The sequence below is a fragment of the Carcharhinus amblyrhynchos genome, chromosome 6, assembly GCF_965287045.1.
Source record: "Carcharhinus amblyrhynchos chromosome 6, sCarAmb.v2.hapA, whole genome shotgun sequence".
Taxonomy (NCBI): domain Eukaryota; kingdom Metazoa; phylum Chordata; class Chondrichthyes; order Carcharhiniformes; family Carcharhinidae; genus Carcharhinus; species Carcharhinus amblyrhynchos.
Window position 1 is genome coordinate 58,040,717 of NC_137329.1, and position 27,397 is coordinate 58,068,113.

Sequence of the window (27,397 nt, forward strand, 5' to 3'; positions counted from 1 at the left end):
AACTGTAGACATTTACTGCAGATGTGTTTGCCCTGGTTAACACCAGCACCCATAGTTCTCATGTGCTGCACTTTAAAAAGTAAAACTTTTAAAACACCGATGAAAGCTTACAACTATTTGAGGATCATATGGACGAGATATTGCTTTTTCACAGCTAGCGTCAATGCCAAGCACTGTTGCAGTTCCCAGAGGTGGAGAGGCAGTGTTCTAATCCAGTGCAGCAGCTCCCAGAGGTGAAGAGGCAGTGCTCTAATCCAGTGCAGCAGCTCCCAGAGGTGAAGAGGCAGTGTTTTAATCCAGTGGAGCAGCTCCCAGAGGTGAAGAGGCAGTGTTCTAATCCAGTGCAGCAGCTCCCAGAGGTGAAGAGGCAGTGTTCTAATCCAGTGCAGCAGCTCCCAGAGGTGAAGAGGCAGTGTTCTAATCCAGTGCAGCAGCTCCCAGAGGTGAAGAGGCAGTGTTCTAATCCAGTGCAGCAGCTCCCAGAGGTGAAGAGGCAGTGCTCTAATCCAGTGCAGCAGCTCCCAGAGGTGAAGAGGCAGTGTTCTAATCCAGTGCAGCAGCTCCCAGAGGTGAAGAGGCAGTGTTCTAATCCAGTGCAGCAGCTCCCAGAGGTGAAGAGGCAGTGTTCTAATCCAGTGCAGCAGCTCCCAGAGGTGAAGAGGCAGTGTTCTAATCCAGTGCAGCAGCTCCCAGAGGTGAAGAGGCAGTGCTCTAATCCAGTGCAGCAGCTCCCAGAGGTGACGAGGCAGTGCTCTAATCCAGTGCAGCAGCTCCCAGAGGTGAAGAGGCAGTGTTCTAATCCAGTGCAGCAACTCCCAGAGGTGAAGAGGCAGTGTTCTAATCCAGTGCAGCAGCTCCCAGAGGCGAAGAGGCAGTGTTCTAATCCAGTGCAGCAGTTCCCAGAGGTGAAGAGGTAGTGTTCTAATCCAGTGCAGCAGCTCCCAGAGGTGAAGAGGCAGTGTTCTAATCCAGTGCAGCAGCTCCCAGAGGTGAAGAGGTAGTGTTTTAATCCAGTGCAGCAACTCCCAGAGGTGAAGAGGTAGAATTCTGATCCAGTGCAGCAGCTCCCAGAGGTGGAGAGGCAGTGTTCTAATCCAGTGCAGCAACTCCAAGAGGTGAAGAGGCAGTGCTCTAATCCAGTGCAGCAGTTCCCAGAGGGGAAGAGGCAGTGTTCTAATCCAGTGCAGCAACTCCAAGAGGTGAAGAGGCAGTGTTCTAATCCAGTGCAGCAGCTCCCAGAGGTGAAGAGGTAGTGTTCTAATCCAGTGCAGCAGCTCCCAGAGGTGAAGAGGCAGTGTTCTAATCCAGTGCAGCAGCTCCCAGAGATAAAGGACAAGATTCTCCGGCTGTGCTTGCCTCAAAACTGGAGAATCCCACCCAAGATCAATGGACTTTTCTCATTGTCCACTCCCCCAGCCTCTGCCTCCACCACCCAACCCACCCATCCACTACAATTCTCATGGTGTGCAGGATGGGAGAATTCCAGGCAGCTCTCTCATTGTTAATCAACAGAGCTACAACATCTACTTTTCCTTTCTTCCTATCCTTCTAAAATATCAAATACCTTTGAATATTCTGGTCTCAGCCACCACCATTTTGTAACCAGATCTCTGTAATGGCTATTATATCATACCCATTTATTTCTAGTTGTCCTATCAGTTCACCTATCTGGTTACGAACACTGTTTACGTTTTGGTAAAGGGCCTTTCATTTTGCCTTTTTAACATTCTGCTCTATTCTTAACTAATTTGCTAGTAAACTCTGATGATAGTATGCTCTGTCCTCTCCTGTCACACTTTGGTTATCATACCCTATACTGCTGCCCTGCATTATTGCTTTGTCCTTTCTCCTTAACTTTCCAAATTTCCCCTTACACAAACCTTTCCCTCTATTTAGTTTGAACCCCTCTCTACAGCCCTAGTTATATGATTGATTAAGATGCTGGTCCCAACATAATTTTGGTGCAGGTCATCCCAGCAGCACATTTTCCTCTTTCCTGACTATTGGCTCCATAGAAACAGAGGGAAGAGGTGCAGAAATAGGCCATGTGGCCCATCAAGCCTGCTCCACTATGCAATGTGATCATGGATGATCCTCTATCTCAGCACCATACTCCTGCATTCTCCTCCTATCTTTTGACACCTTTAGTACCTAGAAATCTATCTATTTCTTTCATAAATACATTCATTAACTTGGCTTCCACAGCGTAATGTGGTAGATAATTCTACAGATTCACTGCTTCTGAGTGAAGAAATTTCTCCTCACTTCAGTCCTAAATGACCTACCCTATATCCTGAGAATGGGGTCCCCTTGTTCTCGACCCTCTAGCCAAGGGAAACATTGTCCCTGCATCCAATCTGTCCAGCCCTGTCAGAATTTTATACGTTTCAATTAGATAAGAACATAAGAAATAGGAGCAGGAGTAGGCCATCTAGCCCTTCGAGCCTGCCCCGCCATTCAATAAGATCATGGCTGATCTGTTGTGGCTCAGTTCCACTTTCCCGCCCTCTCCCCATAACCCTTAATCCCCTCTCTTATCAAGAACCCATCAACCCGCTTCTTAAAAATATTTAGCGAGGCAGCCTCCACCACTTCAACGGGCAGAGAATTCCAGAGATTCACCACCCTTTGAGTGAAGAAGTTCCTCCTCAACTCCGTTCTAAACCGCCTCCCCTTTATCTTGAGGCTGTGCCCCCTAGTCCTACTGTCTTTTTTGAGCGGGAAGAGTCTCTCCACCTCTATCCTATCCATCCCATTCATCATCTTATACGTCTCAATGAGATCTCCCCTCATTCTTCTAAACTCTAACGAGTACAAGCCTAGTTTATTCAGCCTCTCCTCATAGCTCAATCCCCTCAACTCCGGTATCAGCCTAGTAAACCTCCTCTGCACTCCCTCCAGGGCCAAAATATCCTTGCGCAGGTGCGGCGCCCAAAACTGCACACAGTACTCCAGCTGCGGCCTCACCAATGCCCTATACAGCTGCAGCAAGACCTCCCTACTTTTATATTCAATCCCCCTCGCTATGAAGGCCAGCATCCCATTCGCCTTCCTGACCACCTGCTGCACCTGCAAGCTGGGTTTTTGCGACTCATGCACAAGGACCCCGAGGTCCCTCTGCACCGTCGCCTGCTGCAGTTTTTCGCCACGTAAGTAATAGTCCTTCCTACCATTCTTCCTACCAAAGTGGACCACCTCACACTTGCCAACATTAAATTCCATTTGCCATTTCCTGGCCCATTCGCCCAGCCTATCTAGATCCTTCTGCAGACTCTCCACACCCTCTGCACAATTTGCCTTTCCCCCAATCTTGGTGTCATCAGCAAATTTCGACACCCTGCACTCGGTTCCCTCCTCCAGATCATCTATATAAATGGTAAATAGCTGAGGCCCCAGCACCGACCCCTGGGGCACCCCACTAGTCACCAACCGCCAATCCGAATAGCACCCATTGACCCCCACTCTCTGCCTCCTATTTGACAACCAATCCTCTATCCACGCTAACACCCTACCCCCAACTCCATGTCCCCTGACCTTCTGCAATAACCTCTTGTGAGGTACCTTGTCAAACGCCTTCTGAAAATCCAGAAAGACCACATCCACCGGCTCTCCTCTATCCACTCTCATTCCCCTCTCATTCTTCTTAATTCCAGTAAATACAAGCCTAGTCGATCCGATCTCTCCTCATATGACAATCCTGCTATCCCAGGGATCAGTCTGGTGAATATTCACTGCACTCCCTCTATGGTAAATATATCCTTTTTTAGATAAGGAGAGCAAAACTGCACACAATAGTCCGGGTGTAGTCTCAGCAAGGCCCTGTACAACTGCAGTAAGAATACGAACAATACAAATACTACGGAACTTCATCTGTCATGGTGATATTTGAGCTGGCCTGGATCATGTCTAAACATTCAAATGACATGTTGTGGTGGCTTTTGTTGGCTTTATGGATCAGTGGGTTCATGACAAAATCATCCACATAAAATATGTGACTAATATTGGCACTCTGCAGCATCAAGTCTCACAACACAATCATCGCAATGAGAACACATTTGTGCAAGTCTTGCTCCTGTATTCAATCCTCTTGCAATGAAGGCCAACATTACATTTGTTTGCTGCACCTGCATGTTTGCTTTCAGTGACTGGTGTACAAGGACAGCCAGGTTCCTTTGAAAGTCAACATTTCCCAATTTAAATAACGCACTGCCATTCTGTTTTTCTATCCAAAGTGGATAATTTCACACTTATCCACATTATACTGCATCTGCCATGTATTGGCCCATTCACTCAAATTGTTGAAACCCCTTTGCTTCATTGTCATCACTCACAATTCCACCTAGTTTTGTGTCTACAGCAAACTTGGAAATAATTCACTTGATTCCCTCTGTCCAAATTGTTAGAACGTAATACAATAGCATTATAGCAGAATTTTATACATTTCAATTAGATCCCCTCTCATTCTTCTTAATTCCAGTAAATACGAGCCTAGTCGATCCGATCTCTTCTCAAACAACAATCCTGCCATCCCAGAGATCAGCATAACTAAAAGGTTCATGGTGGGAGATATAGAAGGGATGTCCGACACATCCATTATTTCTGTGACTATTGCCTTTAGTACCCTGGGATGTTAGATTATCATGCCCTGTGGATTTATCGGCATTCAGTCACATTAATTTCTTCAGCATTAGTTTTTTACTAACACTAATTTCCTTCACTTCGTTCTTCTCACTAGACCCTTGGTTCCTCAGCACTTCTAGGAAGTTATTTGTTTCTTCCTCTGTGAAGACAGAACTAAAGTAGTTTTTTAATTGTTCTGCCAGTTTCTTGTTATCCATGATCAATTTTGGACTCATTATTTTCTTTTTACAGAAGCTTTTACAGTCTGCTTTTATGTTCCTTACAGGTTTATTCTATCTTTACTTTCTTAATCAATCTCTTTGTCTTTCGTTGCTGAATCTTAAATTGCTCCCAATCTCAGGCTTACTGCTTCTTCTAACAACTTTATATGACTGCTCCTTTTTCTAACACAAACCTTCATTTCTTTTGTTTGTCATGTTTTGGGCCACTCTTTTTGCATCAGAAAGAAATATATAATTATTGCAATGCATGCATTCATTCCTTAAATATTAGCCATTGCCTATTCACCAGCATGTCTTTCAATGAAATTACCCAACCTTGTGCAGCCAACTCACACACTTCACACCTTCACAGTTTCCTTTGTTTAGATTTAGGAGCCTCATTTTGGGTTAGAGTACCTAACTTTGAAGGGAAGGGGTGAAGAGCCCAGTGAAAAATGTCACCATGTTATGGTCACAACACAAAAAGATTATTAATTAACCCATTCTCATTACAGAATACAAAATTTAGAAAAACATGTTCCTTAGTTGATTCCTCAACATACTCGTCCAAAAGTAATCCTGTACACACTCCAGGAATTCATTCACCACAGTATTATTTCTGATATGGTTTGCCCAGTCAATATGTAAACTAAAATAGCCGATGATTACTGTATCACCCTTGTTACGTTTGTCTCTAATTTTTGAAGTAATGTTGTTCTTTACCTTTTCACTACTATTTAGAGGCCTATAGACAATTCCCACTAATGTTTCCTGCTTCTTGTTGCTTCTTAGCTCCACCCAGACTGAATTGACATCTAGATTTTCTCAGCCAACACATTTTCTTGCACTATTGCACTGATTTCATCCTTAATTAACAAAGCCACCCCCACCTCTGTTTCCATTCCTAAACATTGAATACCTTTGCATTTTTAGTTCCCAGCTCTGGTCACCCTACAGCAATGTCTCCACAATCACAATTACATCATGCCCATTTGCAACTACTTGCCGTGTTAGTCCATCTACCTTATTGAGAATGCTTGATGTGCTCAGATACAATACCTTTAGATTGACCTTTTTAACATTTTTACAAATCTTATTTTCTATTATGGCCCTGCTTGCTACAAACTTTGTTTCTTCTGCCTCCCACTTTTGCTTTCTACCTCTGTTTCTCTCCCTTGTGTCTCCCTGTTCAGGCTCCCATCCCCCTGCCATTCTTGTTTAAATCGTCCTCCATAGTACCAGTGAAACTCCCATGAAGATATTGGTCCCAGTCCTGCTGGGGTGTAACCAGTCCAGCTTACACAAGTCCCACCTGCCCCAGAATTTGATCCAATACCTCAGGAATCTAAATCTCTCCCTCTTGCACCATCTCTCCAATCATGCATTAATCTGGTCTATTCTCCTAATCCTGATCTCGCTAGCTTGTGGCACCGGGAGTAATCTAAAAATGGATGCTTTTGAGGTCCTGTTTTTTAATTTGTTTCCTAGCTCCCCATATTCTGCTTGCAGCACCCCATTCTTCTTTTTACCTGTGTCATTGATACTAACACAGACAATGACCTCTGGTTCTTCACCCTCTCCCTTCAAAATGTCCTGCAGCTGCTCAGTCACATCCTTGACCCTGGAGTCAGGAATGCAGCATACCATCTGTTGCCACGTCTGCAACTGCAAAAATATTCTTCTGTTCCTTTCTGAAAGAAGTCCCTATCACCATAAGATCATAAGATATAAGAGCATAATTAGGTCATTTGGCCTGTTGAGTCTGCTCTACCATTCAATTAAGTTTCTCGACACCATTGTCAAGCTTTTTCCCCATAACCTTTGATCCCTTTGCCAGTCAAGAACCTATCTATCTCTGTCTTAAATGTACTCAATGACCTGGCCTCCACAGCCTTCTGAGGCAATGAATTCCATAGATTCACAATCCTCTGGCTGAAGAAATTCCTCCTCATCTCAGTTCTATTGGGTCATGCCTTTACTCTGAGGCTATGCCCTGGGGTCCTAGTTGCTCCTACTAATGGAAACATTTCCCCCATGTCCACTCTATCCAGGCCTTTCATTATTCTGATATTCATTGTTATTATTGCTCTCCCACTCTTTTTTCTCTCCCTGCTCCTCCCCCTCCCCACTGTGCGGCTGAGCCATCCAGAGTGCCACAGAGCTGGCTATTGCTGCATTCCCCTGAGAAATTACTTCCTGCCCTGAACAGAAAATCTGTTAGGAGGGATGTTGGGAGAGGGAATTCCTGAACAATCTGTCCCGTGTTTTTACTCTGCCTAGTCGTCACCCATTCCCTTTCTGCCTGCGTGTTCTTTACTTGCAGTGTGACCATGAAGATCTCAGCCTTGTGAATGTTCCACAATGACTCCAGCCACTGTTCCAGATTTCAGGTCACTATAACTGGAGACACTTCCTGCACAAGTGACCATTCTGAACACTTGAAGTGTCCTTGACTTCCAACATCACACAAGAGGAGCATTTCACATGACTGAGCTGCCCTGCCATGACTTGTCCTTAAATTACTCCCTTTACATTTATTTCCTCTAGTTTAAAGAATTATTGAATATACTTGGGAAGCTACCTTGCTTCTCATACTTTAAACACTACTTAATCTAAACCATAGACCAATTCTAAACATAATGACCTTACAGAAGAAATTCTTACTCAGGCTACTTACCAAAGCTGGCTTCCTTTTGTGCTGGCTCCCATCCCATTCGATGAGTTAATGTTTCTTCTGTGGTGTCACTCTTGGATAGGTTCTAAAATCATCCCTCTTGCGCAGCTATTTTTTTAACCGCCTGTTCTGCTGACTGCCTGTCTTGGGGTCCTCCTCTTGCCTTCTAATGCCTCATGAACTTGAAATCCATTTCTCCCACGTTAACTTTTGAGCCAGGCATTGAACTCTCTGATCTTATTTTCCAAATGTCAATTTGCAAGGCTTGAGTGATAATCCTTAGTGGTTTTTACTTTTAATTTGGCTTAGAGCTGTTCATTCCCTCTTAGCAAAACCTCTTTCTTAGTCCTACCGACTGGTACCCACATGGACCACAACAATTGGATTGGTTCCCTTCCACCGCAAATCCATCTCCAACCCTAAGAAGATGTCATTAACCCTGGCAATGTGCAGGGAACAAAGCCTTCAAAAGTCATGTCTTCAGTTCTAGAAAGGAGTATTAATCTATTATTTATCCAGCCCCCACTAATCTATGTTACTCTTAACTCCCTTAAATAGCCGCTGTATCATGGTGCTCTGGTCAATTTGCTTATCCTCCCTGCTCTCTTCCACATGAACTGCACGACCATTGAGCTTGTAGACAATTGCAAGGGCTGAGACTCTTCATTGCTACATTCTGGATGCCCTAACCACCTCTCCTACAGTCACATTCCCCTGTCCTTGACCATGGTCACATCTGAAGTGCCTAACACAAGGTGGAGTGCCGACCTCCTGGAACAAAGGGAAGAATCTTGTGGCGGCGACAGAGGTCTCGGATGGGGGTGGACATCCCGCCCCGAGAGCTGCTGGCCAAACAGAGGCTGTCGGTTCCCCTGTACTCAACAGCACCATTGGGAAGCGGAGGTTGTTGCCTGCACTACACCCACCTAAGACTTCAATTATGGAGGGGCCCAGATACAGTGGGTGGGATTTTACGGCCTTGCTCGTCCCAAAACACTAAAATGCTGCCTGAAGTCAATAGACCTTTCCATGCTCCAACCTTTGCCCACTCTGATTCTTGTGGTGAGCAGTTTGGTAAAATTCTGCCCAGTAAGTGATGGTGGAAGTGGGTCGCAGGAGAACATGGCTTTCAGCAGCCATTCTTTCCCGATTCCGGGTCCTTGGATTAGGCACTGAGTGCTCTTGACTGAGAGACCTCTCTGGAATCCCACAGGCAAACATGCCAGGATTTGTTAGTCGTGCATGGTGAGTCCCTCCCCCACCCTCCACTGGGTTAATACAGCAGCAATGTGAGACCGTTAAGTGGGTCCTAATTGCCTATTTTGGCCTTAATTGGCAGCAGGGCAGGAAGGCTGTCCCACTGGGATTTCTCATCATGGACTTAATCAGAGGAGAGAAGAGAAGGTGGTCTCCACCCACCAACCCCCATCTGATCAAAAGCCCCTCTGCCATCTCCCGCCGGGCGGAAGGCACAAGATTCTGCCCAACATATCTGGGTAGCCTTTCCTCTCTTTGAGGGATTGCAGTGACTCTGTAGCTCAGATTTGAGCTTATCAATTCTGAACCAAAGTTTCTTGAGCCGCAGGCACTGACTGTTGGTGTGGTTGCTGTGAATCACACTGGTGTCCACTGGTTCTCACATGCAACAGCTGTAACACATCAACCTGCCATCTTTATTTTGTTCTATTTAGCTAATTATGTTTCAAGTTTAGAAATATCTATAGGCCATAGGATCACTACGATGCAGAAGGAGGCCATTTGACCCATTGTGTCCGCACTGTCTCACTGTTAACCAGACCTACCCCCACCCTATCCCCTCAATCCCATGTATTTATCCTGCTAATCCACAGATCTTGGCACATTAAGAGGGAATTTATCATGGCCAATCTACCTAATCTACACATCTTTGGAATGTGGGAGGAAGCTGGAGCACCCAGAGGACACCCGCACAGACATGGGGAGAATCTGCAAATTCCATACAATCAAGATCAGAATCAAACCTAAGCACTGCTGCTATAATCACAGTGCCACTATACCACCCTAATCATATCATTCAATGACTATCTGTAGTCATGTTTAACCAGTCATGGAGTTTAATTAATCATGCTATAACATTAATATAACACTTGTGTCTCCCCAGCATTTGTTACAACCACTGCCCCAGTTTCAGGAGAGATAAAGAAACTTCAAACCATATTGAAGGGCAACATATTGTTCCTTGTAGTGCACAGGACAGAACACAATTGTCTTTATACAACTGAAGTATAGCATCTTCCTTTTTATGCCCAGCCCCCTCTCAAAGGTTCTTGTTGAATTCCACCCTTCCTTCCTTTACCTCTATTAAATTACAGATGCTGAAAGTAAATTTTCCATCTGGACCCCAGTCCTCTCAGGAGAACAGAAGGCCCAATTGAACATCTCTCATAACTCCAAAATTGTTTTTAAAAATACATCATTGTACATACCATTGTCAGCCCAGCAAAGCTGGACAACAGAAAGTATGAAGAACTGTACAACCAGTGAGTCCCAGAGTAGCCCCATGACTGCTAACTGCTAATGGAAGACTACAGGTTAATAGACAGGCTGGGAACATATTCTGGTTAATGGTACACCGAGATCAGCAGAGGGCAGGTTGCATCACAGAGAGGTCACATTGTGCAAGCAAAGAAGCTCCTCTCTTCTCTGGGCTCCTGACCAGAGAATAGGGTACAGACTTCTGTTTGGTATCGAGCAGCTGAAAAGGAGAGAATGACAGACTTTACATTCATATTGCACCTTCTATGACTCTAGATGCCCCAAAGTGTTTCTTGGCCAATGAAGCAAAGTATCACCACTGTTGTAATGTAACCCAGCAGCCAATTTGTGCACAGCAAGCTCCCACAAACAACAATGAAAATGATAACCAGATAGTCTGTGCACTTATTGCCGGTTGAGGGAGGAATATTGACCCAAGGAACTCTGCAGCTCTTCTTTGTAACAGTACTACAGGATTTTTCTTGTCTTCAAGTTAGAGGGTAGATGGGGATGTGGTTTACTAAAATTGTACAAAATATGACACACCTGGAAGAGCAGCACTCCCTCAGCACTACTTTAGAATGCCAGGTTATATGGGTATTGGTCATTATCTTGATGCTGTTATGGGATCGCTTATTGCAGCAGTCACTATTCTTTAAAAGTACCTCAGCTGTAAAACGCTTTCAGACATCCTGTGATAGCAAAAGGTGCTATACAAATGCAAAATTAGGGGTAAGTTTTCACTCAGAGGGTGGTGAGTGAATGGAATTGGCTGCCGTCAGTGGTGGTGGAGGCGAACTCGCTGGGGTCTTTTAAAAGACTTCTGGATGAGTATATGGGGCTTTATGGGATTGGGGGTTATAGATAGGTCTATAGATTGGTAGGTGTTGATGTGATTGGCGCAACTCGTGGGCCGAAGGGCCTGTTTGTGCTGTAGTGTTCTATGTTCTAAAATCTTTTGCTCTTTGTTTTCACAAACACACTTTGAGTTGTTTAAATACTTACAGTAGGAACAAACAGTGAGTGACACAGTGATCAGTGGTGAAATTCTATCGATCATCCCTGACTCAACTGCTGTCCAAGACAAAATGGGGTTATTGCATTTCAGACCTGCACTGAATCTGAGGGATGAGGGACAGAGGTCAATAGAAATACCTCCTGTCAAACTGCCCCTGCAGTGCTGTTGGTCAACAAGTTCCAGGATATCGACACAGTGGAGGTGAAGGAATGGTGATATATGTCTAAATCAGCAGGGTGTGTGAGTCAGAGGGGAACTTGATAGCAATTGGCAACTGGGGCAAGACTTGCTCCCAAATGTGGGTGGAATTCCTATCTCCAGTTCATTAACAATCCTTAGAGCGTGAAGTCGTTTGGAGGGGAAGGGGGCAGGGGGCAGCCAGTCTTGGCAACAATGCATTTGTTGCCAACTCCTTGGGTAGCAAGAAGGGAAATCCCTCCATTTGAAAAATCCTGGCCCATGCATATGAGTTTGACTGAAAGAAATCATGATCATTTTTCTAAAGGGGTGGCAATATGTTTAATTTTATAACCCCTATCCAAATTATGTAAAGCTGTTGTTCGTGACATCAATGCAATTAGTGGGAGATCTCTACCACCTCAATGAACATGGATAGCTGATGTATGAGAACATCAGCAACTGGAAGTTCCTCTCTGAGTGACACACCAGCCTAAGTTGGAGATGTATCACTGCTCCATCATTGTCTCAGTTTTGCTAACAGTTCTGTGAGAGCAACTTCACCACATCGACAGCAGAGATTCAAGAAGGTCCAGCACTTCCTCAAAGGCAGCAATGGATTGGCAATAATATTGACCTTAACATCAACACTCATGTCCCCATAATAAATTTAAAAAGGACTGGTGGGACTACTGAAAATCAGTGTTAAGAACAACGCATTTCACTTATGCAGTGGTCATGTCAATCTCTTGCTGTTTAAATACAAGCTGCTTTCAAAAAAGTTATTTCAAGTTTCAAGCTGTCAGAGGAAAGAAGAGATTAGAAACAAACTAAAATAACAGACGAAGGCACACACAAGTTTGTAGGTATGAAAAAATGATCAAAATATGCGAATATAAGGAAGATAATTAAGAAAGGTTCAGGAGAAATATGTTTCCAGAAATCAAAAAGGTGAGACTCTCAAATTTAGATCACTCTGCGTGCCAAACAGCATAAAAAGTAGGATAAGGCAAAAATGCTTATGTCATGTGCCAAGGGTCAGAATTTCAAAGGGCTGTGGATTGGACTTTTTGTCAACAGGATTTGAAAATCACAAGATCGTTTTGAGATCCTAATGCCTCTGGGATAGTTTGCAATTTTCAAAGGGCTAGAGGAAGGATTATGGGGAACTTGCTCGATGCCAATTCACAGCCCCTTAAGCTTAAGAAGGAGATTGTTATGGGGTCTGTCTGCTGCAGAATGGGATTTTTAAATATCATTTTGGTGAACCTGAATAGTCTGGCATATATTAGTGCAAAGCTGCTGAGTTCATCATGGGACCTTTTGCTCTGGTGTGAACGTTGGACATTCATTTTTCCTTCATGGTGCCATCCAGTCCCATCTTGCTGTCGGCCCTCTAAAGAACAGCTGCTCCCTTTGACAATGAAGTGGCAGCCTTCAATGTGGCTGCTGCTTGCCTTTGCTGGTGGGTCCCAAGCAAACAGTTCTTATCTTCTGGAGGTGCTCGACACATCTAACTGGATACTAAGCTCACCACCTGATGAATTAGGTGGCTTGAATTTTAAAGTAGCATCGCAAGAACGAGGCATTTCAGGAGTCGTGGGGGGGGGTTGGTGGGATATAGAATTCATCCAAGTGTCAGGTAGTCAATTCTGTTTTGGCAATTTGGCTCCAAGGTCAATACTAAAAAAGCTTAATGGAGTGTAGGAAGTGGAGGGGTGAAATTAAAAGGAAATTAGGAAAGCAAAGAGAGAGAATGAAAGAATGTTGACAACTATAGTCAAGGAAACACAAAATGGAAAAAGCAAGAGAATAATGAAGAAAAAAACCAGGATTAATTAGTGATCATAATGGTCATTTGTGTATGGAGGTCCAAGATGTATACTTAGCTCTTTATAAATACTTATAAATAAGTTTTGCATTTTGAATTTGGCTAGGATAAGCATGAGATATTTCACTTCAGATATGATTCAAGTGACCCACAAAGAAGCTTTTATCAAACAAAGTTTATTTAAGAATGTAGTTAATGTGTATAATAAGGGAATTAACAAGAACTATTATTAATTACAAACAAGAAACAAACAATCATGATAATGTATAACCCTTAATAAGGATCTCTAAAATGTTCCAATCAAACTAATCCAATAACCAAAAGACCCTTTTCACAGGTTTAATACAGCACAGACTAATGCTCATGTGATACTGGGATTGAGGCTGTTAGTTGAATTCTGCAGTCAAATGCTCTTGAGATTCAGAATGGTTTGAAAACAAGGCCACTTCCCAAAACACTGGAGAGACTCTAGTCCAGCACCAAACAAAAGCAGCTTCTCACCCTTCAGGGAAACACAATCCTATCTTCAACCAACCAACAGAATTTTCAATACAACATGGAGAGAGGAAAAACATTTCCTTTTAGCTTGCTGACTCTTCTCAAACTAAAAACTCAAACCTGCAGCTCCAAACTGAAACTGAAAATGAAATCCCTGTCACCTGATCTGCCCAGTTTTTTTCCTCCCAACAATGACATCACCCAAGGCTGTGAGCATGAATTAAACCAAACTCCTAACCACTAATATCACAAAATAAGCAATTATTTATTTACCGCATCAAAGACACACAAGCCTTTAATAGCATCTTAAAATTGCCTTTCAAAATGTCAGTGCATCTATCACTTTACTGCAATAACTGGTTGATTACCTACTGATGCTCAGCAAAGCATTTATAATGAGCTCAAATGTTAAAGCAAACCATGAGAAATCTCAACAATGAGCTCCATTGAAACAAGAAACGATGGCCTATTTTTTCAAGGTTACACCAGTTGTCCTGTCCATAAAAGGCTGTCTTTATTTGTGCCTTAATATTAGGGTGCAATGCCATGTTAGTGACCTGGACAGTGATGTCTCAGGAAGTTACATACATTAAACTTTGTAACTAGAAGTTAAGATGGATAACCATACGAATTTTCCCAGAGCACACACTGTGCTAACTCAATGCTGCCTTAGAAGCTGATAACTGGCACACATTTAGAAACAAGGAAATTTCATTAAGTTTCAACAATGGTTTTACTGACAGTCGCTCCACTGCTTCCCTATTCTGCTCACTCTTCTCCTTGTTTCTCTCGTTGTTCTGCTCATAGCTGCCTGCTTGCCTCTTCACCTCAACCATCCCCACTTTGCTGCTTTCCCACTCAGTTTGCCATTCCCTTCACTTCCCCTTGTTACTTTTCCATGGCTTGTTTCCAGAATGAAGGATTTGGGGGTGAGGGGGGGGACAGGAAATGGAAAGCATGGTGGAGTGATTGGGAAAAGGGGTGAGGAAAGCAAAGAAATCAGCAGGAGAAATGGGGGCGGGGGGAGGAGTGGCAGGGGAAACAGCATGGAGACAAAGAGAATGGCAAGGGAAGCGAGGGAAGTAGTGAAGGCAGCTGGAAAATGGTGAGGGGACCGAAGATAGCAGTCTGGAAAGCAACATGGGAACAGTGAGGGGAGTGGGGAGAATGGTTAGCGGATCAGGAGGGGAGTAGGGAGAATGGTTAGGGGACTGGTGAAGGGAATGGGGAGAATGATTAGAGGATCAGGAGGGGAGTAGGGAGAATGGTGAGGGGAGTGGGGAGATTGGTTAGAGGATCAGGAGGGGAGTTAGGAGAATGGTGAGGCGATTGGGGAGAATGGTTAGGGGAATGGTGAAGGGAATGGGGAGATGGTTAGAGGAATGGTGAGGGGAGTGGGGAGAATGGTTAGAGGAGTGGGGAGAATTGTTAGGAGAATGGTGAGGGGAGTGGGGAGAATGGTTAGAGGATCAGGAGGGGAGTTAGGAGAAAGGTGAGGCGACTGGGGAGAATGGTTAGGGGAATGGTGAAGGGAATGGGGAGATGGTTAGAGGAATGGTGAGGGGAGTGGGGAGAATGGTTAGAGGATCAGGAGGGGAGTAGGGAGAATGGTGAAGGGAATGGGGAGAATGGTTAGAGGAATAGTAAGGGGAGTGGGGAGAATGGTTACAGCGACGGTGAGGGGAGTGGGGAGAACGATGAGTGAACAGTGAGGGGAGTGGAGGAAGCAGCAAAGGGAGTGGGAAGGTCAGGAGGGAAATTGGGGAATGCAGAAACAGATTTTAGAACACGCAATGATGATGTAGCAATTGGAGAAAGTTCTGTTCACTGAGAGCTGGTGTGGGAGCTGAATTTCTGATTTTCATTTCCTGTTTGTCAGTGGCTGGAGTTAGGGTGTTCATTTTTCTCTGAGGTGTGATGCTGGAAGACTGGTGGATTACTGATATTGCATTGATGTTTTAAAAGAGGAGGAAGATTTACCCCGAGTAATTACAGGCCAGTCAGCCTAGCCTCAGTGGTGAGGAAATTATTGGAAAAAAATTCTGACAGACAGTTTCAATCATTGATTAAAAACTGTCAGCAAGGATTTGTTAGGGATCTGACTAACATTATTGAATTTTTTGAGGAAGTAACAAGATGAGTACTACACATTTTACGTAGTCTGCTGGATTTTAGAAAGGCTTTTGACAATATCTCACATGACACCCTTATGGGATCCAAGTGAAAGTGAAAATTTTATCGCCAATTGGCTTAGTGATAGGAAGAAAAGGGAATGCATGTCGGGTTTTGTGACTGGGCTGTATCCAGTGGGGTTCCATTGGGCTGTGTAGTAGGTCTATTGCTTTTTGTAGTATAGAAGCAGAGAACTGACTCAATCTCTCCTCGTATATCATTCCCACCATCCCAGGAATCAGTCTGGTAAAATTTCTTTGCACTCCCTCCTTCCTCCGACAAGGACACCAAAACTACCCACAATATTCCAGGCGTGCCCTCTCCAAGGCCTTGTATAATAGCAGCAAAACATCCCTGCTCCTGTACTCGAATCCGATCACTATGAAGACCAATGTACCATTTGCCTTTTCTACTGCCTGCTGCATCTGCATGCTTATCTTCAGTGAGCGGTGTATGAGGACACACAGGTCATGTTGCACATTCCCCTCTCCTAACTTATAACCATTCAGATAATAATCTGTCTTCCTGTTTTTGCCACCAAAGTGCAGAATCGATGACTTAACGTTTTATATATAGGGAGCATGATTAACAAGTGATATGAAAGTGTGCAAATGATATGAAGATGGGCTGTGTGGTGGATAGCGAGGAAGCAAGCTCTAGAATGCAGGAAATTATCAAGTAAGAAAGTGGCATTTGGGATTTGATATGAAGAAATGTGAGGTAATGCACATGGGGAGAGCTAACAAGGGAAGGGAAGGATTTACACAAGTGTAGAGGAAAAGAAGGACCTTAGGGTGCATGTTGGCAGATTTCAGAAGGCAGCAGGAGACATAGATCTGTGGTTAAAAAGACATACGGAAAACTCTTCTTTATTGACCAAAGCACAGAATATAAGAGCAGGAGGTTCTTGCGGACTTGTACAGAGCACTAGTTAGATCATAGCTGGAATGCAGCAGCATTCAGTTCTCGGCAAAAACAGAAAATGCTGGAAAAACTCAGCATCTGCGGAGAGAGAAATAGAGTCAGTGGGTAGGATTTTACAGCCTCGCTCAGGTGGGACTGGAAATTCCCACCCAACATCAATGGAGATTTCCATTGCCGGACCCTCCCACGCTACAATTCCATGGCACGAGAGATGGTGGAGTTCCAGGCTATGTTTCAAGCCTGTACAGATTTGAAACATTAACTCTATTTTCTCTCTCCATTGATGTAGCCAGGCAAACTGAACCTTTGTAGAATTTTCTGTTTCTGTTTCAGATTCCAGCATCTGCTGCATTTTGCTTTTATAAGGTTCTATGCACCGCATTTTGAGATGGATGTGATTGCAGTGGAGAGGATATGCAGGAGATTTATGAAGATATTGCCAGGAATGGGAGTTTTAGTAATGAGGAAAGATTGGGTAGGCTGAACAGAGGAGACTGACTGGTTCAATTGAGCTGACTGAAATGTTGAGATAAAGTAGATAGAAGGACCTCTTTTCCATTAATATAGAAGACAATAACAATACAAGAGATTTAAAATCATTGAGAGATGGATCAGTGAAGCGGAAGCAGAAGAGGGGGAAAACATTGAGTTTGTGAACCAGCTACCTTGAATTGCTGATCACTCACTGTTACACCAACCACTAACCTTAGCCGCATGAGAACAAAATAATTTTAATGATCACATTCCAGTTAAACAGAATTTCCCTCTCATCAGTTTGCTTTAGAATGTTTGTTTTTTGGGCCACAATTTGTGTGTATACAAAATAAAGTTTACTTTTGAATTGAGTAACACCACAGAACAAAATAATATGAACAAACATCAGCAGCAACTGCAAGCGGAGAGAAATCAGATAACAGGTGATCAAATATTAGCACAGCGACTGTGCTACATACCAAAACACAAAGATTCAAAAGGTTTGTACACTGCACAGACTCCCAGTGAGGGAGGAAATTGACTGAGAAGCACACTGCACTTCCTCCAGTGAGAGAGAGGAGACACGGTGAGGTACACACTGCGCTTCCTCCAGTGGGAGAAAGAGGAGGCACTGTGAGATACATACTGTGCCTCTTCCAGTGAGAAAGAGAAAACATTGTGAGATACACACTGCGCCACCTCCAATGAGAGAGGAGACACTGTGAGACACACAGTGCACCTCCTCCAATGAGAGAGAGAGGAGACATTATGAGATACAGACTGAGCTTCCTCCAGTGAGAGAGAGAGAGATGGCACACTGTCAGATATACACTGCGCCTTCTCCAGTGAGAGAGGGGAGAAACTGTGAAATATACAATGCACTACCTCCAGTGAGAAAGAAGAGACAGTGTGAGATACACACTGCACTTTCTCCAGTGGGAGAGAGGGAACAGTGTGAGATACAGACTGCACCTCCTCCAGTGAGAGAGAGAGGAGACACTGTGAAATACACGCTGCACCTCCTCCAATGAGAGATGGAGACAGGACACTGTGAGATACATGCTGCGTCTTCTCCAGTGGGAGGGTGGACAGACTGTGAGATATACATAAAAACATAGAAAAACTACAGTACAATACAGGCCCTTCAGCCCACAAAGTTGTGCCGAACATATCCCTACTTTAGAGATTACTAGGCTTACGTATAACCCTCTATCTTACTAAGTTCCACGTACTTATCTAAAAGTCTCTTAAAAGACCCTATCAAATCCGCCTCCATTACTGTTGGTGGCAGCCCATTCAATGCACTCACCACCCTCTGAGTGAAAAACTTACCCCTGACATCTCCTCTGTACCTACTCCCCAGCACCTTAAACCTACGTCCTCTTGTGGCAGCCATTTCAGCCCTGGGAAAAAGCCTCTGACTATCCACGCGATCAATACCTCTCGACATCTTATACACCTCTATCAGGTCACCCCTCATCCTTCGTCTCTCCAAGGAGAAAAGACCGAGCCCCCTCAACCTACCCTCATAAGGCATGCTCCCCAATCCAGACAACATCCTTGTAAATCTCCTCTGCACCCTTTCTATGGCTTCCACATCCTTCCTGTAATGAGGTGACCAGAACTGAGTGCAGTACTCCAAGTGGGGTCTGACCAGGGTCTTATAAAGCTGCAGCATTACCTCTCAACTCCTAAACTCAATTCCTCGATTGATGAAGGCCAGTACACCATATACCTTCTTAACCACATCCTTTACCTGCACAGCTGCTTTGAGCATCCTATGAACTCGGACCCCAAGATCCTTCTGACCTTCCACACTGCCAAGAGTCCGACCATTAATATTATATTCTGCCATTTTATTTGACCTGCCAAAATGAACCACTTCACACTTATCTGGGTTGAACTCCATCTGCCACTTCTCCGCCCAGTCTTGCATGCTATCAATGTCTCGCTGCAACTTCTGACATCCCTCCACACTATCCACAACACCTCCAACCTTTGTGTCATCGGCAAACTAATCAACCCATCCCTCCACTTCCTCATCCAGGTCATTTATAAAAATCACAAAGATTAAGGGTCCCAGAAAAGATCCCTGGGGCACTCCACTGGTGACCGACCTCCAGGCAGAATATGACCCATCTATAACCACTCTTTGCCTTCTGTGGGCAAGCCAGTTCTAGGTCCACAAAGCAATGTCCCCTTGGACCCCATGCCCCCTCACTTTCTCAATAAGCCTTGCATGGGGCACCTTATCAAATGCCTTGCTGAAGTCCATATATACTACATCTACTGCTCTTCCTTCATCAATGTGTTCAGCCAGGAATCAAATTCAGGTCCCTGGCGTCGTGAGGCAGCAGTGCTAACCACCGTGCCACCCCTGTGCTACTGTGCCACAAGGAAAAAGATGGCTGACATCTTTTAGTAAAGGACATTACTGAATTTGATGGGCTCTTTTTCAACAACTGGATGGCATCTTATTCCAGGTTGATTTAACTCCCCAGTTGTTGTGATGGGCTATGTCTCTGGATCATCCACTGATATGACCATCATGCTACTGTTCCCACCTAAAATTAAACAATGATTACATAAGATAAACCTGCACATTTACAGACATTACTAAATTTCATAACTAATGTGATGTTATTTGAAATTCATGTATCTTCCTGATGCATTCAAGTTGCCAGCCAATTGTGTAGGAATCCATCATTCACTGTCCCTTAGGTCAAACACACTCACAGCTTCAGGCCGCACCGTCCTCTGGGAATGATAGTTCCCACACACCCCTGGGCACAGCCGGAGAAAGGGGAGTCGCGAAGGAGCAGACTACAATTCCCAGCTGCCAATGTGTGGAGGCTGCTGCTGGTTCTGGCAGTGAATTGAGGAAGGAGTTGTCTAAGTGTAAATATTCTGTGTTCATTTGCATCAAAGTCTGGACAAGAAGATCAGCCTGTTTCCTTGGAAGGGATTATTGAAATAGTTGTTATTAATTCCCTACAGTAAGTCTGACATTGTTAATGCAGCTCTGCATTGTTTGATGCTTAGCCAGGGTGTGATTGGGTAGCAGGGGTACTTATCTGGTTGGGCCATCTATGTGTCTGCGTTATAAAGGGATGCACAGAATGGACCCATTACAGTGTGCATCTTCACCAAACACTGATGTTAACAATTCAAACACAATCTGAAATTGGAAACAATTGATCTCATCTCATATTTTGTCATTTTTTTTGTGTTTGTTACTGATTGTTTTACTATGTTTCCAGTTTGTGCTCTGTTACCACTGCTTTCCTTTTCACATTCCCTTTTTTATATTTATTTTTCTTTTGTTCAGATTTTGATTTTTCTGGATCCTGTGACATAGGTGAAGTGTTGAGACCAGTCATGCCTGGCACCCAGATGGGAACAGATGAAAGCGAAGACTCAGCAGGTTAAAGAGCAGTGATTTGGAATTCTTTTCCAAACAAAACAAACTAACAGTTTATAAAAGGAAAGGCCAACAATGAGAGCTAGAGTCCCACAGTTTGAAATAGAGTGGGAGGTCGTTTAAAGAGGCATCGGGGTGTAAACAGCAGGAAGAACATACATCACAATCTGGAATTCAGGAGGGACAAAAGAACGCTCAGGAGGGCATTGCCCATAGTTACATTGATGTGGGTATGCCGGCGTTGGACTGGCGTAAACACAGTAAAAAGTCTGACAACACCAGGTTTTAGTCCAACCTATTTATTTGATAATATACTCACTAGCTTTCGGGGTTACCCCCTTCGTCAGGTGAATGTCCATTCACCTGACGAAGGGGGTAACCCCGAAAGCTAGTGAGTATATTATCAAATAAATAGGTTGGACTAAAACCTGGTGTTGTCAGACTTTTCACCATAGTTACATTGACAGTGCACTGCAGATTATCTTCTGTGAAGAGCACACAAATTCACAAAGTGACCAGGTTACATTGTGCAATGCCATTGTTATGTATTTAATGCATTGAAGCCATTTTTTATGGTACAGAGTCTTTAATGATTTCTTTAAGTGAGTCTCATCATTGGTTTGCTGGTCTTATCACTTGCTGCTGTGTAATATTATTTGATTTCTGAAGGTACCAGGTTAACACTACACTACACCATGACTTGGCTTTTTACCTGCCAGATTTGTGGAACTGATAGAATAAATCATCAATAACTAGCAATGATGCCACACAATGCTTATAGTAGTTATTAAATTTAACTGTTTTCAGTAAGAAGAAATAAATAGCTGTAATAAATAAAAATAGGTGAAGTGCTGAGGCCAGTCATGCTGGGCACCCAGATGGGAATAGATGAAAGTGAAGACTAGGCAGGTTAAAGCATTCTATTCTGACAAAAAGACTTCAACTTAAAACATTAACTTTTGTTTCTTTCTTTAGTGATGTTGACTGACTTGCTGGATATTTCCAGCATTTTATGTTCTTATTTCCAGCAGGCACAGTATTTCTTTGCTTTTGTTTAAATAAATAGCTATGATTCCTGTGCTAAACTACAACATTGTTTTGATGTGTCATTTTGCTTTCTTTCCTCATTATACATGGAAGTTATCTGGCTTGACTATATTTAGCAGAATGCTTCAGAGAAACTTGGCAGTTTGAATCAGCTAAGCTGAGAAGTACTTTCCAGAGACTGATGGGGACCAAACAAATTTAAACAACCAGGACCGGATTGCCAGGACCGGATGGAATGCATCCGAGGGTTCTGAAAGAAATGGCGGAGGTTATAGTGGATGCCTTGGTGGTTATTTTCCAGACGTCGCTGGATTCCGGGGAAGTGCCAGAAGATTGGAAAACGGCTAATGTTACGCCGTTGTTTAAGAAGGGTGCCAGGCAAAAGGCAGGGAATTATAGGCCGGTTAGTTTAACGTCTGTTGTAGGTAAAATGTTAGAATCCGTCATCAAGGAGGAAATAGCGAGGCGTCTTGAGAGGAATTGCTTGATAGAGCAGACGCAGCACGGTTTCCTTAAAGGGAAGTCGTGTCTGACAAATTTACTGGAGTTCTATGAGGATGTGTCTAGGGCGGTGGATAGGGGAGAGCCGGTGGATGTGGTCTTTCTGGATTTTCAGAAGGCGTTTGACAAGGTACCTCACAGGAGGTTATTGCAGAAGGTCAGGGGACAGGGAGTTGGGGGTAGGGTGTTAGCGTGGATAGAGGATTGGTTGTCAAATAGGAGGCAGAGAGTGGGGGTCAATGGGTGCTATTCGGATTGGCGGATGGTGACTACTGGAGTACCTCAGGGGTCGGTGCTGGGGCCTCAGCTATTTACCTTTTATATAGATGATCTGGAGGAGGGAACCGAGTGTAGGGTGTCGAAATTTGCTGATGACACCAAGATTGGAAGAAAGGCAAATTGTGCGGAGGGTGTGGAGAGTCTGCAGAAGGATCTAGATAGACTGGGCGAATGGGCCAGGAAATGGCAAACGGAATTTAATGTTGGCAAGTGCGAGGTGGTCCACTTTGGTAGGAATAATGGTAGGAAGGATTATTACTTACGGGGCGAAAAACTGCAGCAGGCGACAGTGCAGAGGGACCTTGGGGTCCTTGTGCATGAGTCGCAAAAACCCAGCTTGCAGGTGCAGCAGGTGATCAGGAAGGCGAATGGGATGCTGGCCTTCATAGCGAAGGGGATTGAATATAAAAGTAGGGAGGTCTTGCTGCGGCTGTATAGGGCATTGGTGAGGCCGCAGCTGGAGTACTGTGTGCAGTTTTGGGCACCGTACTTACGCAAGGATATTTTGGCCTTGGAGGGAGTGCAGAGGAGGTTTACTAGGCTGATGCCAGAGTTGAGGGGGTTGAGCTATGAGGAGAGGCTGAATAAACTAGGCTTGTACTCGTTTGAGTTTAGAAGAATGAGGGGAGATCTCATTGAGACGTATAAGATGATGAATGGGATGGATAGGATAGAGGTGGAGAGACTCTTCCCGCTCAGAAAGGATAATAGGACTAGGGAGCACAGCCTCAAGATAAAGGGGGGGCGGTTTAGAACGGAGTTGAGGAGGAACTTCTTCACTCAAAGGGTGGTGAATCTCTGGAATTCTCTGCCCGTTGAAGTGGTGGAGGCTACCTCGCTAAATATTTTTAAGATGCGGGTTGATGGGTTTTTGATAAGAAAGGGGATTAAGGGTTATGGGGAGAGGGCGGGAAAGTGGAACTGAGCCACGACAGATCAGCCATGATCTTATTGAATGGCGGGGGAGGCTCGAAGGGCCAGATGGCCTACTCCTGCTCCTATTTTTTATGTTCTTATGTAACTGTTCTTTTTAAAATAAACCCTGCCAATCAAATGTAAATTCAAACAAATCCTACAAATCATAATTGAACTGAACGGCTTGACTCACCCCCTGTCTGACCTGTAGAAGGACTGCCAAAACAACATTTCAGTGAATAAGTGGTCAATCTATGGGCTAGATTCTTTAGGGAGACAACTAGAAACAGAAGAAAAGGCTGAGGGACATTACATGGAGGAGCATTAGATGAATAAATTGGTTGACGAAGGAATGCTAACCAGAATGGTGGGACCTTGACCTTTTTACATATAGCAATGTGTCTTAAGAAATAAACTGATGGGGTTTCATTTTGTGTGGGAGTTTGGGCACTGACCACTGTCCTATTTGAAGGTATGGTGCAACATTCACTGGTGGAGAGTAGGCTGGTTCTAACTCAATGTTCTTTCAGTGCTTTCTTGTGAAGTGTGCCTAGTTATTTGATGATTCAAATATTTTATTTTCTGCAGGTTCTCCCCTTGCTCCAGGTTCTAGAAGGACAAGCTTAGATCATGTCAAGCGAAGTAGGGGTGAACACTAGAATCTCGATGCCAGAGCAGGAACAGCTGCATATGTTTTGTAGGGTCTGCTGTGCTTGGATCTCAGAATGGTACATCTCTCTTTACTTGCTATTGTGTTGTAATGCCAGTGAGCCTGGAGTGAGCCTTTAGCAATCCAGCCTGTGACTCATAAAATGGCAAGGTTCAGCCCCTGATAAAGACAATCTTAGCAAGTGGCAGCTGGAACTCTGGGCTGACATTCAGCAGGGATGCTCTTGTTCTGTGGCTGTGAAATGTGGGAGCTCATAGAACCCTTCTAACCAGCCAATCTGTCAGATGGTAGAAAGATGATTTGGGCTATGGGTGGCAAAGTGGCACAATGGTTAGCACTGCTTCTGCACAGTGCCAGAGACCCGGGTTCGATTCCAGCCTTGGGTGACTGTCTGTGTGGTGTTTGCACATTCTCCCTGTGTTTGTGTTTCCTCCAGGGCCTCTAGTTACTCCCACAGTACAAAGATCTGCAGGATAGGTGGATAGGCCATGGTAAATTGATCCTTAGTGTCCCAAAATGTGTAGGTTAGGGGGATTAGTGGAATAAGCTGGAAAAAGGAAAAGGGAAAAGTTAGCCAGAGTTCTCTCTATAAATTGGTGATTCTCTCTTGATAAGTGTATGTGTGTAGTTAGGGAAACGCAGAACCAGACTCTGGTTTATTGACACCTGCAGTCATATTTTCAAGACATGAAAGCTGGCACCTGGGTGAGATGACGGGCAGTGCCCATGGGTAAGTTAGTTGACATTGTTTGTGGGTCAGATGGTGGTCCATACTCATGATGACTGAGTTGGTTACTATTGTCCATGGGTAAAATGGTTCACAGTCAGTGCCCATGGAATTATATCCTAGTATGAGTCAATATTCCTCACTCGTGATGAAACTGAAAGAATATTTCTTTCCTATGCTACGTATAAGATCAGTCTTTCTTTACTAGAAGCTTGTTTATGAAAATTCTGCTGTTTGCTATGAAGGTGCTTTGTCTTGGAAAAACTGTAATTCTTTGTTTTTTTAGTTTGTGAAGACTGCCAGGAGTTCTTTGTGGATATATGCCCAGTACATGGACCCCCTTTGTTTATCAAAGATTGTCTGTGGCACACGGAATACCCTATCAGGCACTGCATTCACTTCCATATGGACTGGCATTGGGCCCTTTTGAAGATCCAGACCAAGGACAAGGAGTTTGGTGTACCTTGAAAACAAAACCTGAAGAAGCTATCTTTGGTCCTTTGCAAGGGGATATTTTTGATAACAAAAGTAAAGGATCTGCTCCGCACTCATGGATAGTAAGTTCAGCAATGTTCTTAATCTTGGGTTATTGAGTATTTTAAGTGGACTATTCTTACCCGTGTAGATTAGTGCATTGAACTGTAAATTCGGAGCCAGGCATCCATTCCCTACATTCTTTTATACTTGTGACTCCCTCCTCTTCCTAATTTCCATCTTCTGGTGAGATTTCTTGTCTAGATCCGATTACCATGAGGAGAAGTCATTGGGAAACATTATTTTCTCCTGTAATCTAGCAGGTGAAGCAAGGAACAAAATGAATGAAATCCCTGAACTGAAGGACCTCATTTGTGGGTAATGGAGTAACTCAAAGAAAATTACAAATAATGCTTTTGTACATTCATTCAAGGATATGGGCTTTGCTGGTTGGTCCAGCACTTATTGCCCTTCTCTAATTGCCTATGCAAATATATTCAACTTTTTAATTATGTAAAAACATAGGAATATAGGATTAGGAGCAGAAATAGGCAAATTCAGCCCTTTGAGACTGCTCTGCTGTTTAATCAGATCATGGCTGATCTTTCCCTGGTCTCAAATCCACCTCCCCTTCTGTCCCCCATATCTCATTATCCTTTTTTATTATTAACAATATATTTATCTCCTTCTTGAAACATTCAATGATTCAGACTCCACCGCACTATGGGGCAGCGAGTTCCACAAATTCACCACCCTCTGCGAAAAGTAGTTCCTCCTCATCTCAGTTTTAATCTACTACCTATACCTGTGAACTCTTGTTCTAAGCTGCCCCACAAGGGGAAACATTTGGTCTATATTTACTTTATCAATCCCTTTTAAAATTTTGTACACTTCGATCAGACCCTCTCTCATCCTTCTAAACTCCAGTGAGTATAATCCCAAACTATTTAATCTCTCCTCATGCATCAACCCTTTCATCCCTGGAATCAACCTGGTGAACTTCCTCTGAACTGCCTCCAATGCCACCACATCCTTTCTCAAATAAGGAGACCAAAACAGGATACAGTACTCCAAATGTTGTTTCACCAACACACAATAGAATTGCAACAAAACTTCTCTACTTTTATACTCCAGTCCCTTTGCTATAAGTGCCAATATCCCATTTACCTTTTTTATTACATGCTGTACCTGTGTACTGACTTTCTGCGATTCATGAACATAGACACCCAAATCCCTTTGCCTTTTTGAATCTGCTTTCCTTTTAATGATAGGTAATAATTTGCCTTTTTAATTTTTCAGCCGGAATGATAGCCTCACACTTATCCACATTAAACTCCATCTGCCAAATTTTGGCACATTCTCCCAGCGTATGAATATCCATCTGTAAAATCTTTATATCCTCTTCACAGCCTGCTTTCCCACCTATTTGTGGTATCACCACCAATTTGCTATGTCAAATGCTGTCTCTGCTTGCAGATCATTTATATTGATTGAAAACAGTTGAGGTCTAAAGACTAACTCCTCTGGCACATCACTAGTTACATTTTGTCAGCCAGAGAAGGACCCATTTATCCCGATGCAATGCTTTCTGTCAGTCAGTCAATCCTTAACCTAATGTAATATTCTACTTCCAATCCCCTGCGAGCTCACCTTCTGGATCAATCTTTTATGTGGCACCTTGTTAAATGCCTTCTGGAAGTTGATATGCCACATCCACAAGTTCTCCACTATCCACCTTGCTGGTATTGTCCTCAAAAAACTCAAGCAAGTTTGTCAAGCATGACTTACCCTTTTTAAAACCATGTGACAATGGTGGATTGAGCTTTGTCTTGCTAAATGCTTATTCATCTCCTCCTTAGTGATTGATTCCAGCAACTTCCCCACCACAGAGGTCAAGCTAACTGGCCTATTGTTTCCTACTTTTTGCCTCTCTCCTTTTTGAATAGGGGCATGACATAGACATTTTCCAATCTACCGAGACCTTATCAGAATCCAAGGAATTTTGAAATATCACAACCAACACATCCACTATCTCTGCTATCACTTCCTTTAATACCCCAGGGTGCAGGCCATCAGGTCCCAGAGACTTAGCTGCCTTTAATCCAATTAGTTTATTCAATACCTTATCTCTAGTGATGGTGATTGCACCAAGTTCCTCTGCATTAACTACAATTTTTGGAAAAATATAATGTGAAACATGTAATGTGAAAAAATATTTTTAACCAAGGGAACAAGTCCAC

At 43.7% G+C, this 27,397-nt stretch overlaps 1 protein-coding gene across 1 annotated transcript in view; it reads right to left on the reverse strand.

The window, feature by feature from the left end:
• The window catches only part of f2 (coagulation factor II (thrombin)), a 65,668-nt gene extending 55,612 nt beyond the window's left edge, over window positions 1–10,056 (reverse strand). Inside the window, exon 1 of the mRNA XM_080191466.1 lies at window positions 9,981–10,056. Within this exon, the coding sequence (XP_080047592.1) occupies window positions 9,981–10,056 (76 nt within the window). The remainder of the gene's footprint in view (window positions 1–9,980) is intronic.
• Window positions 10,057–27,397: the final 17,341 nt, after the last annotated feature.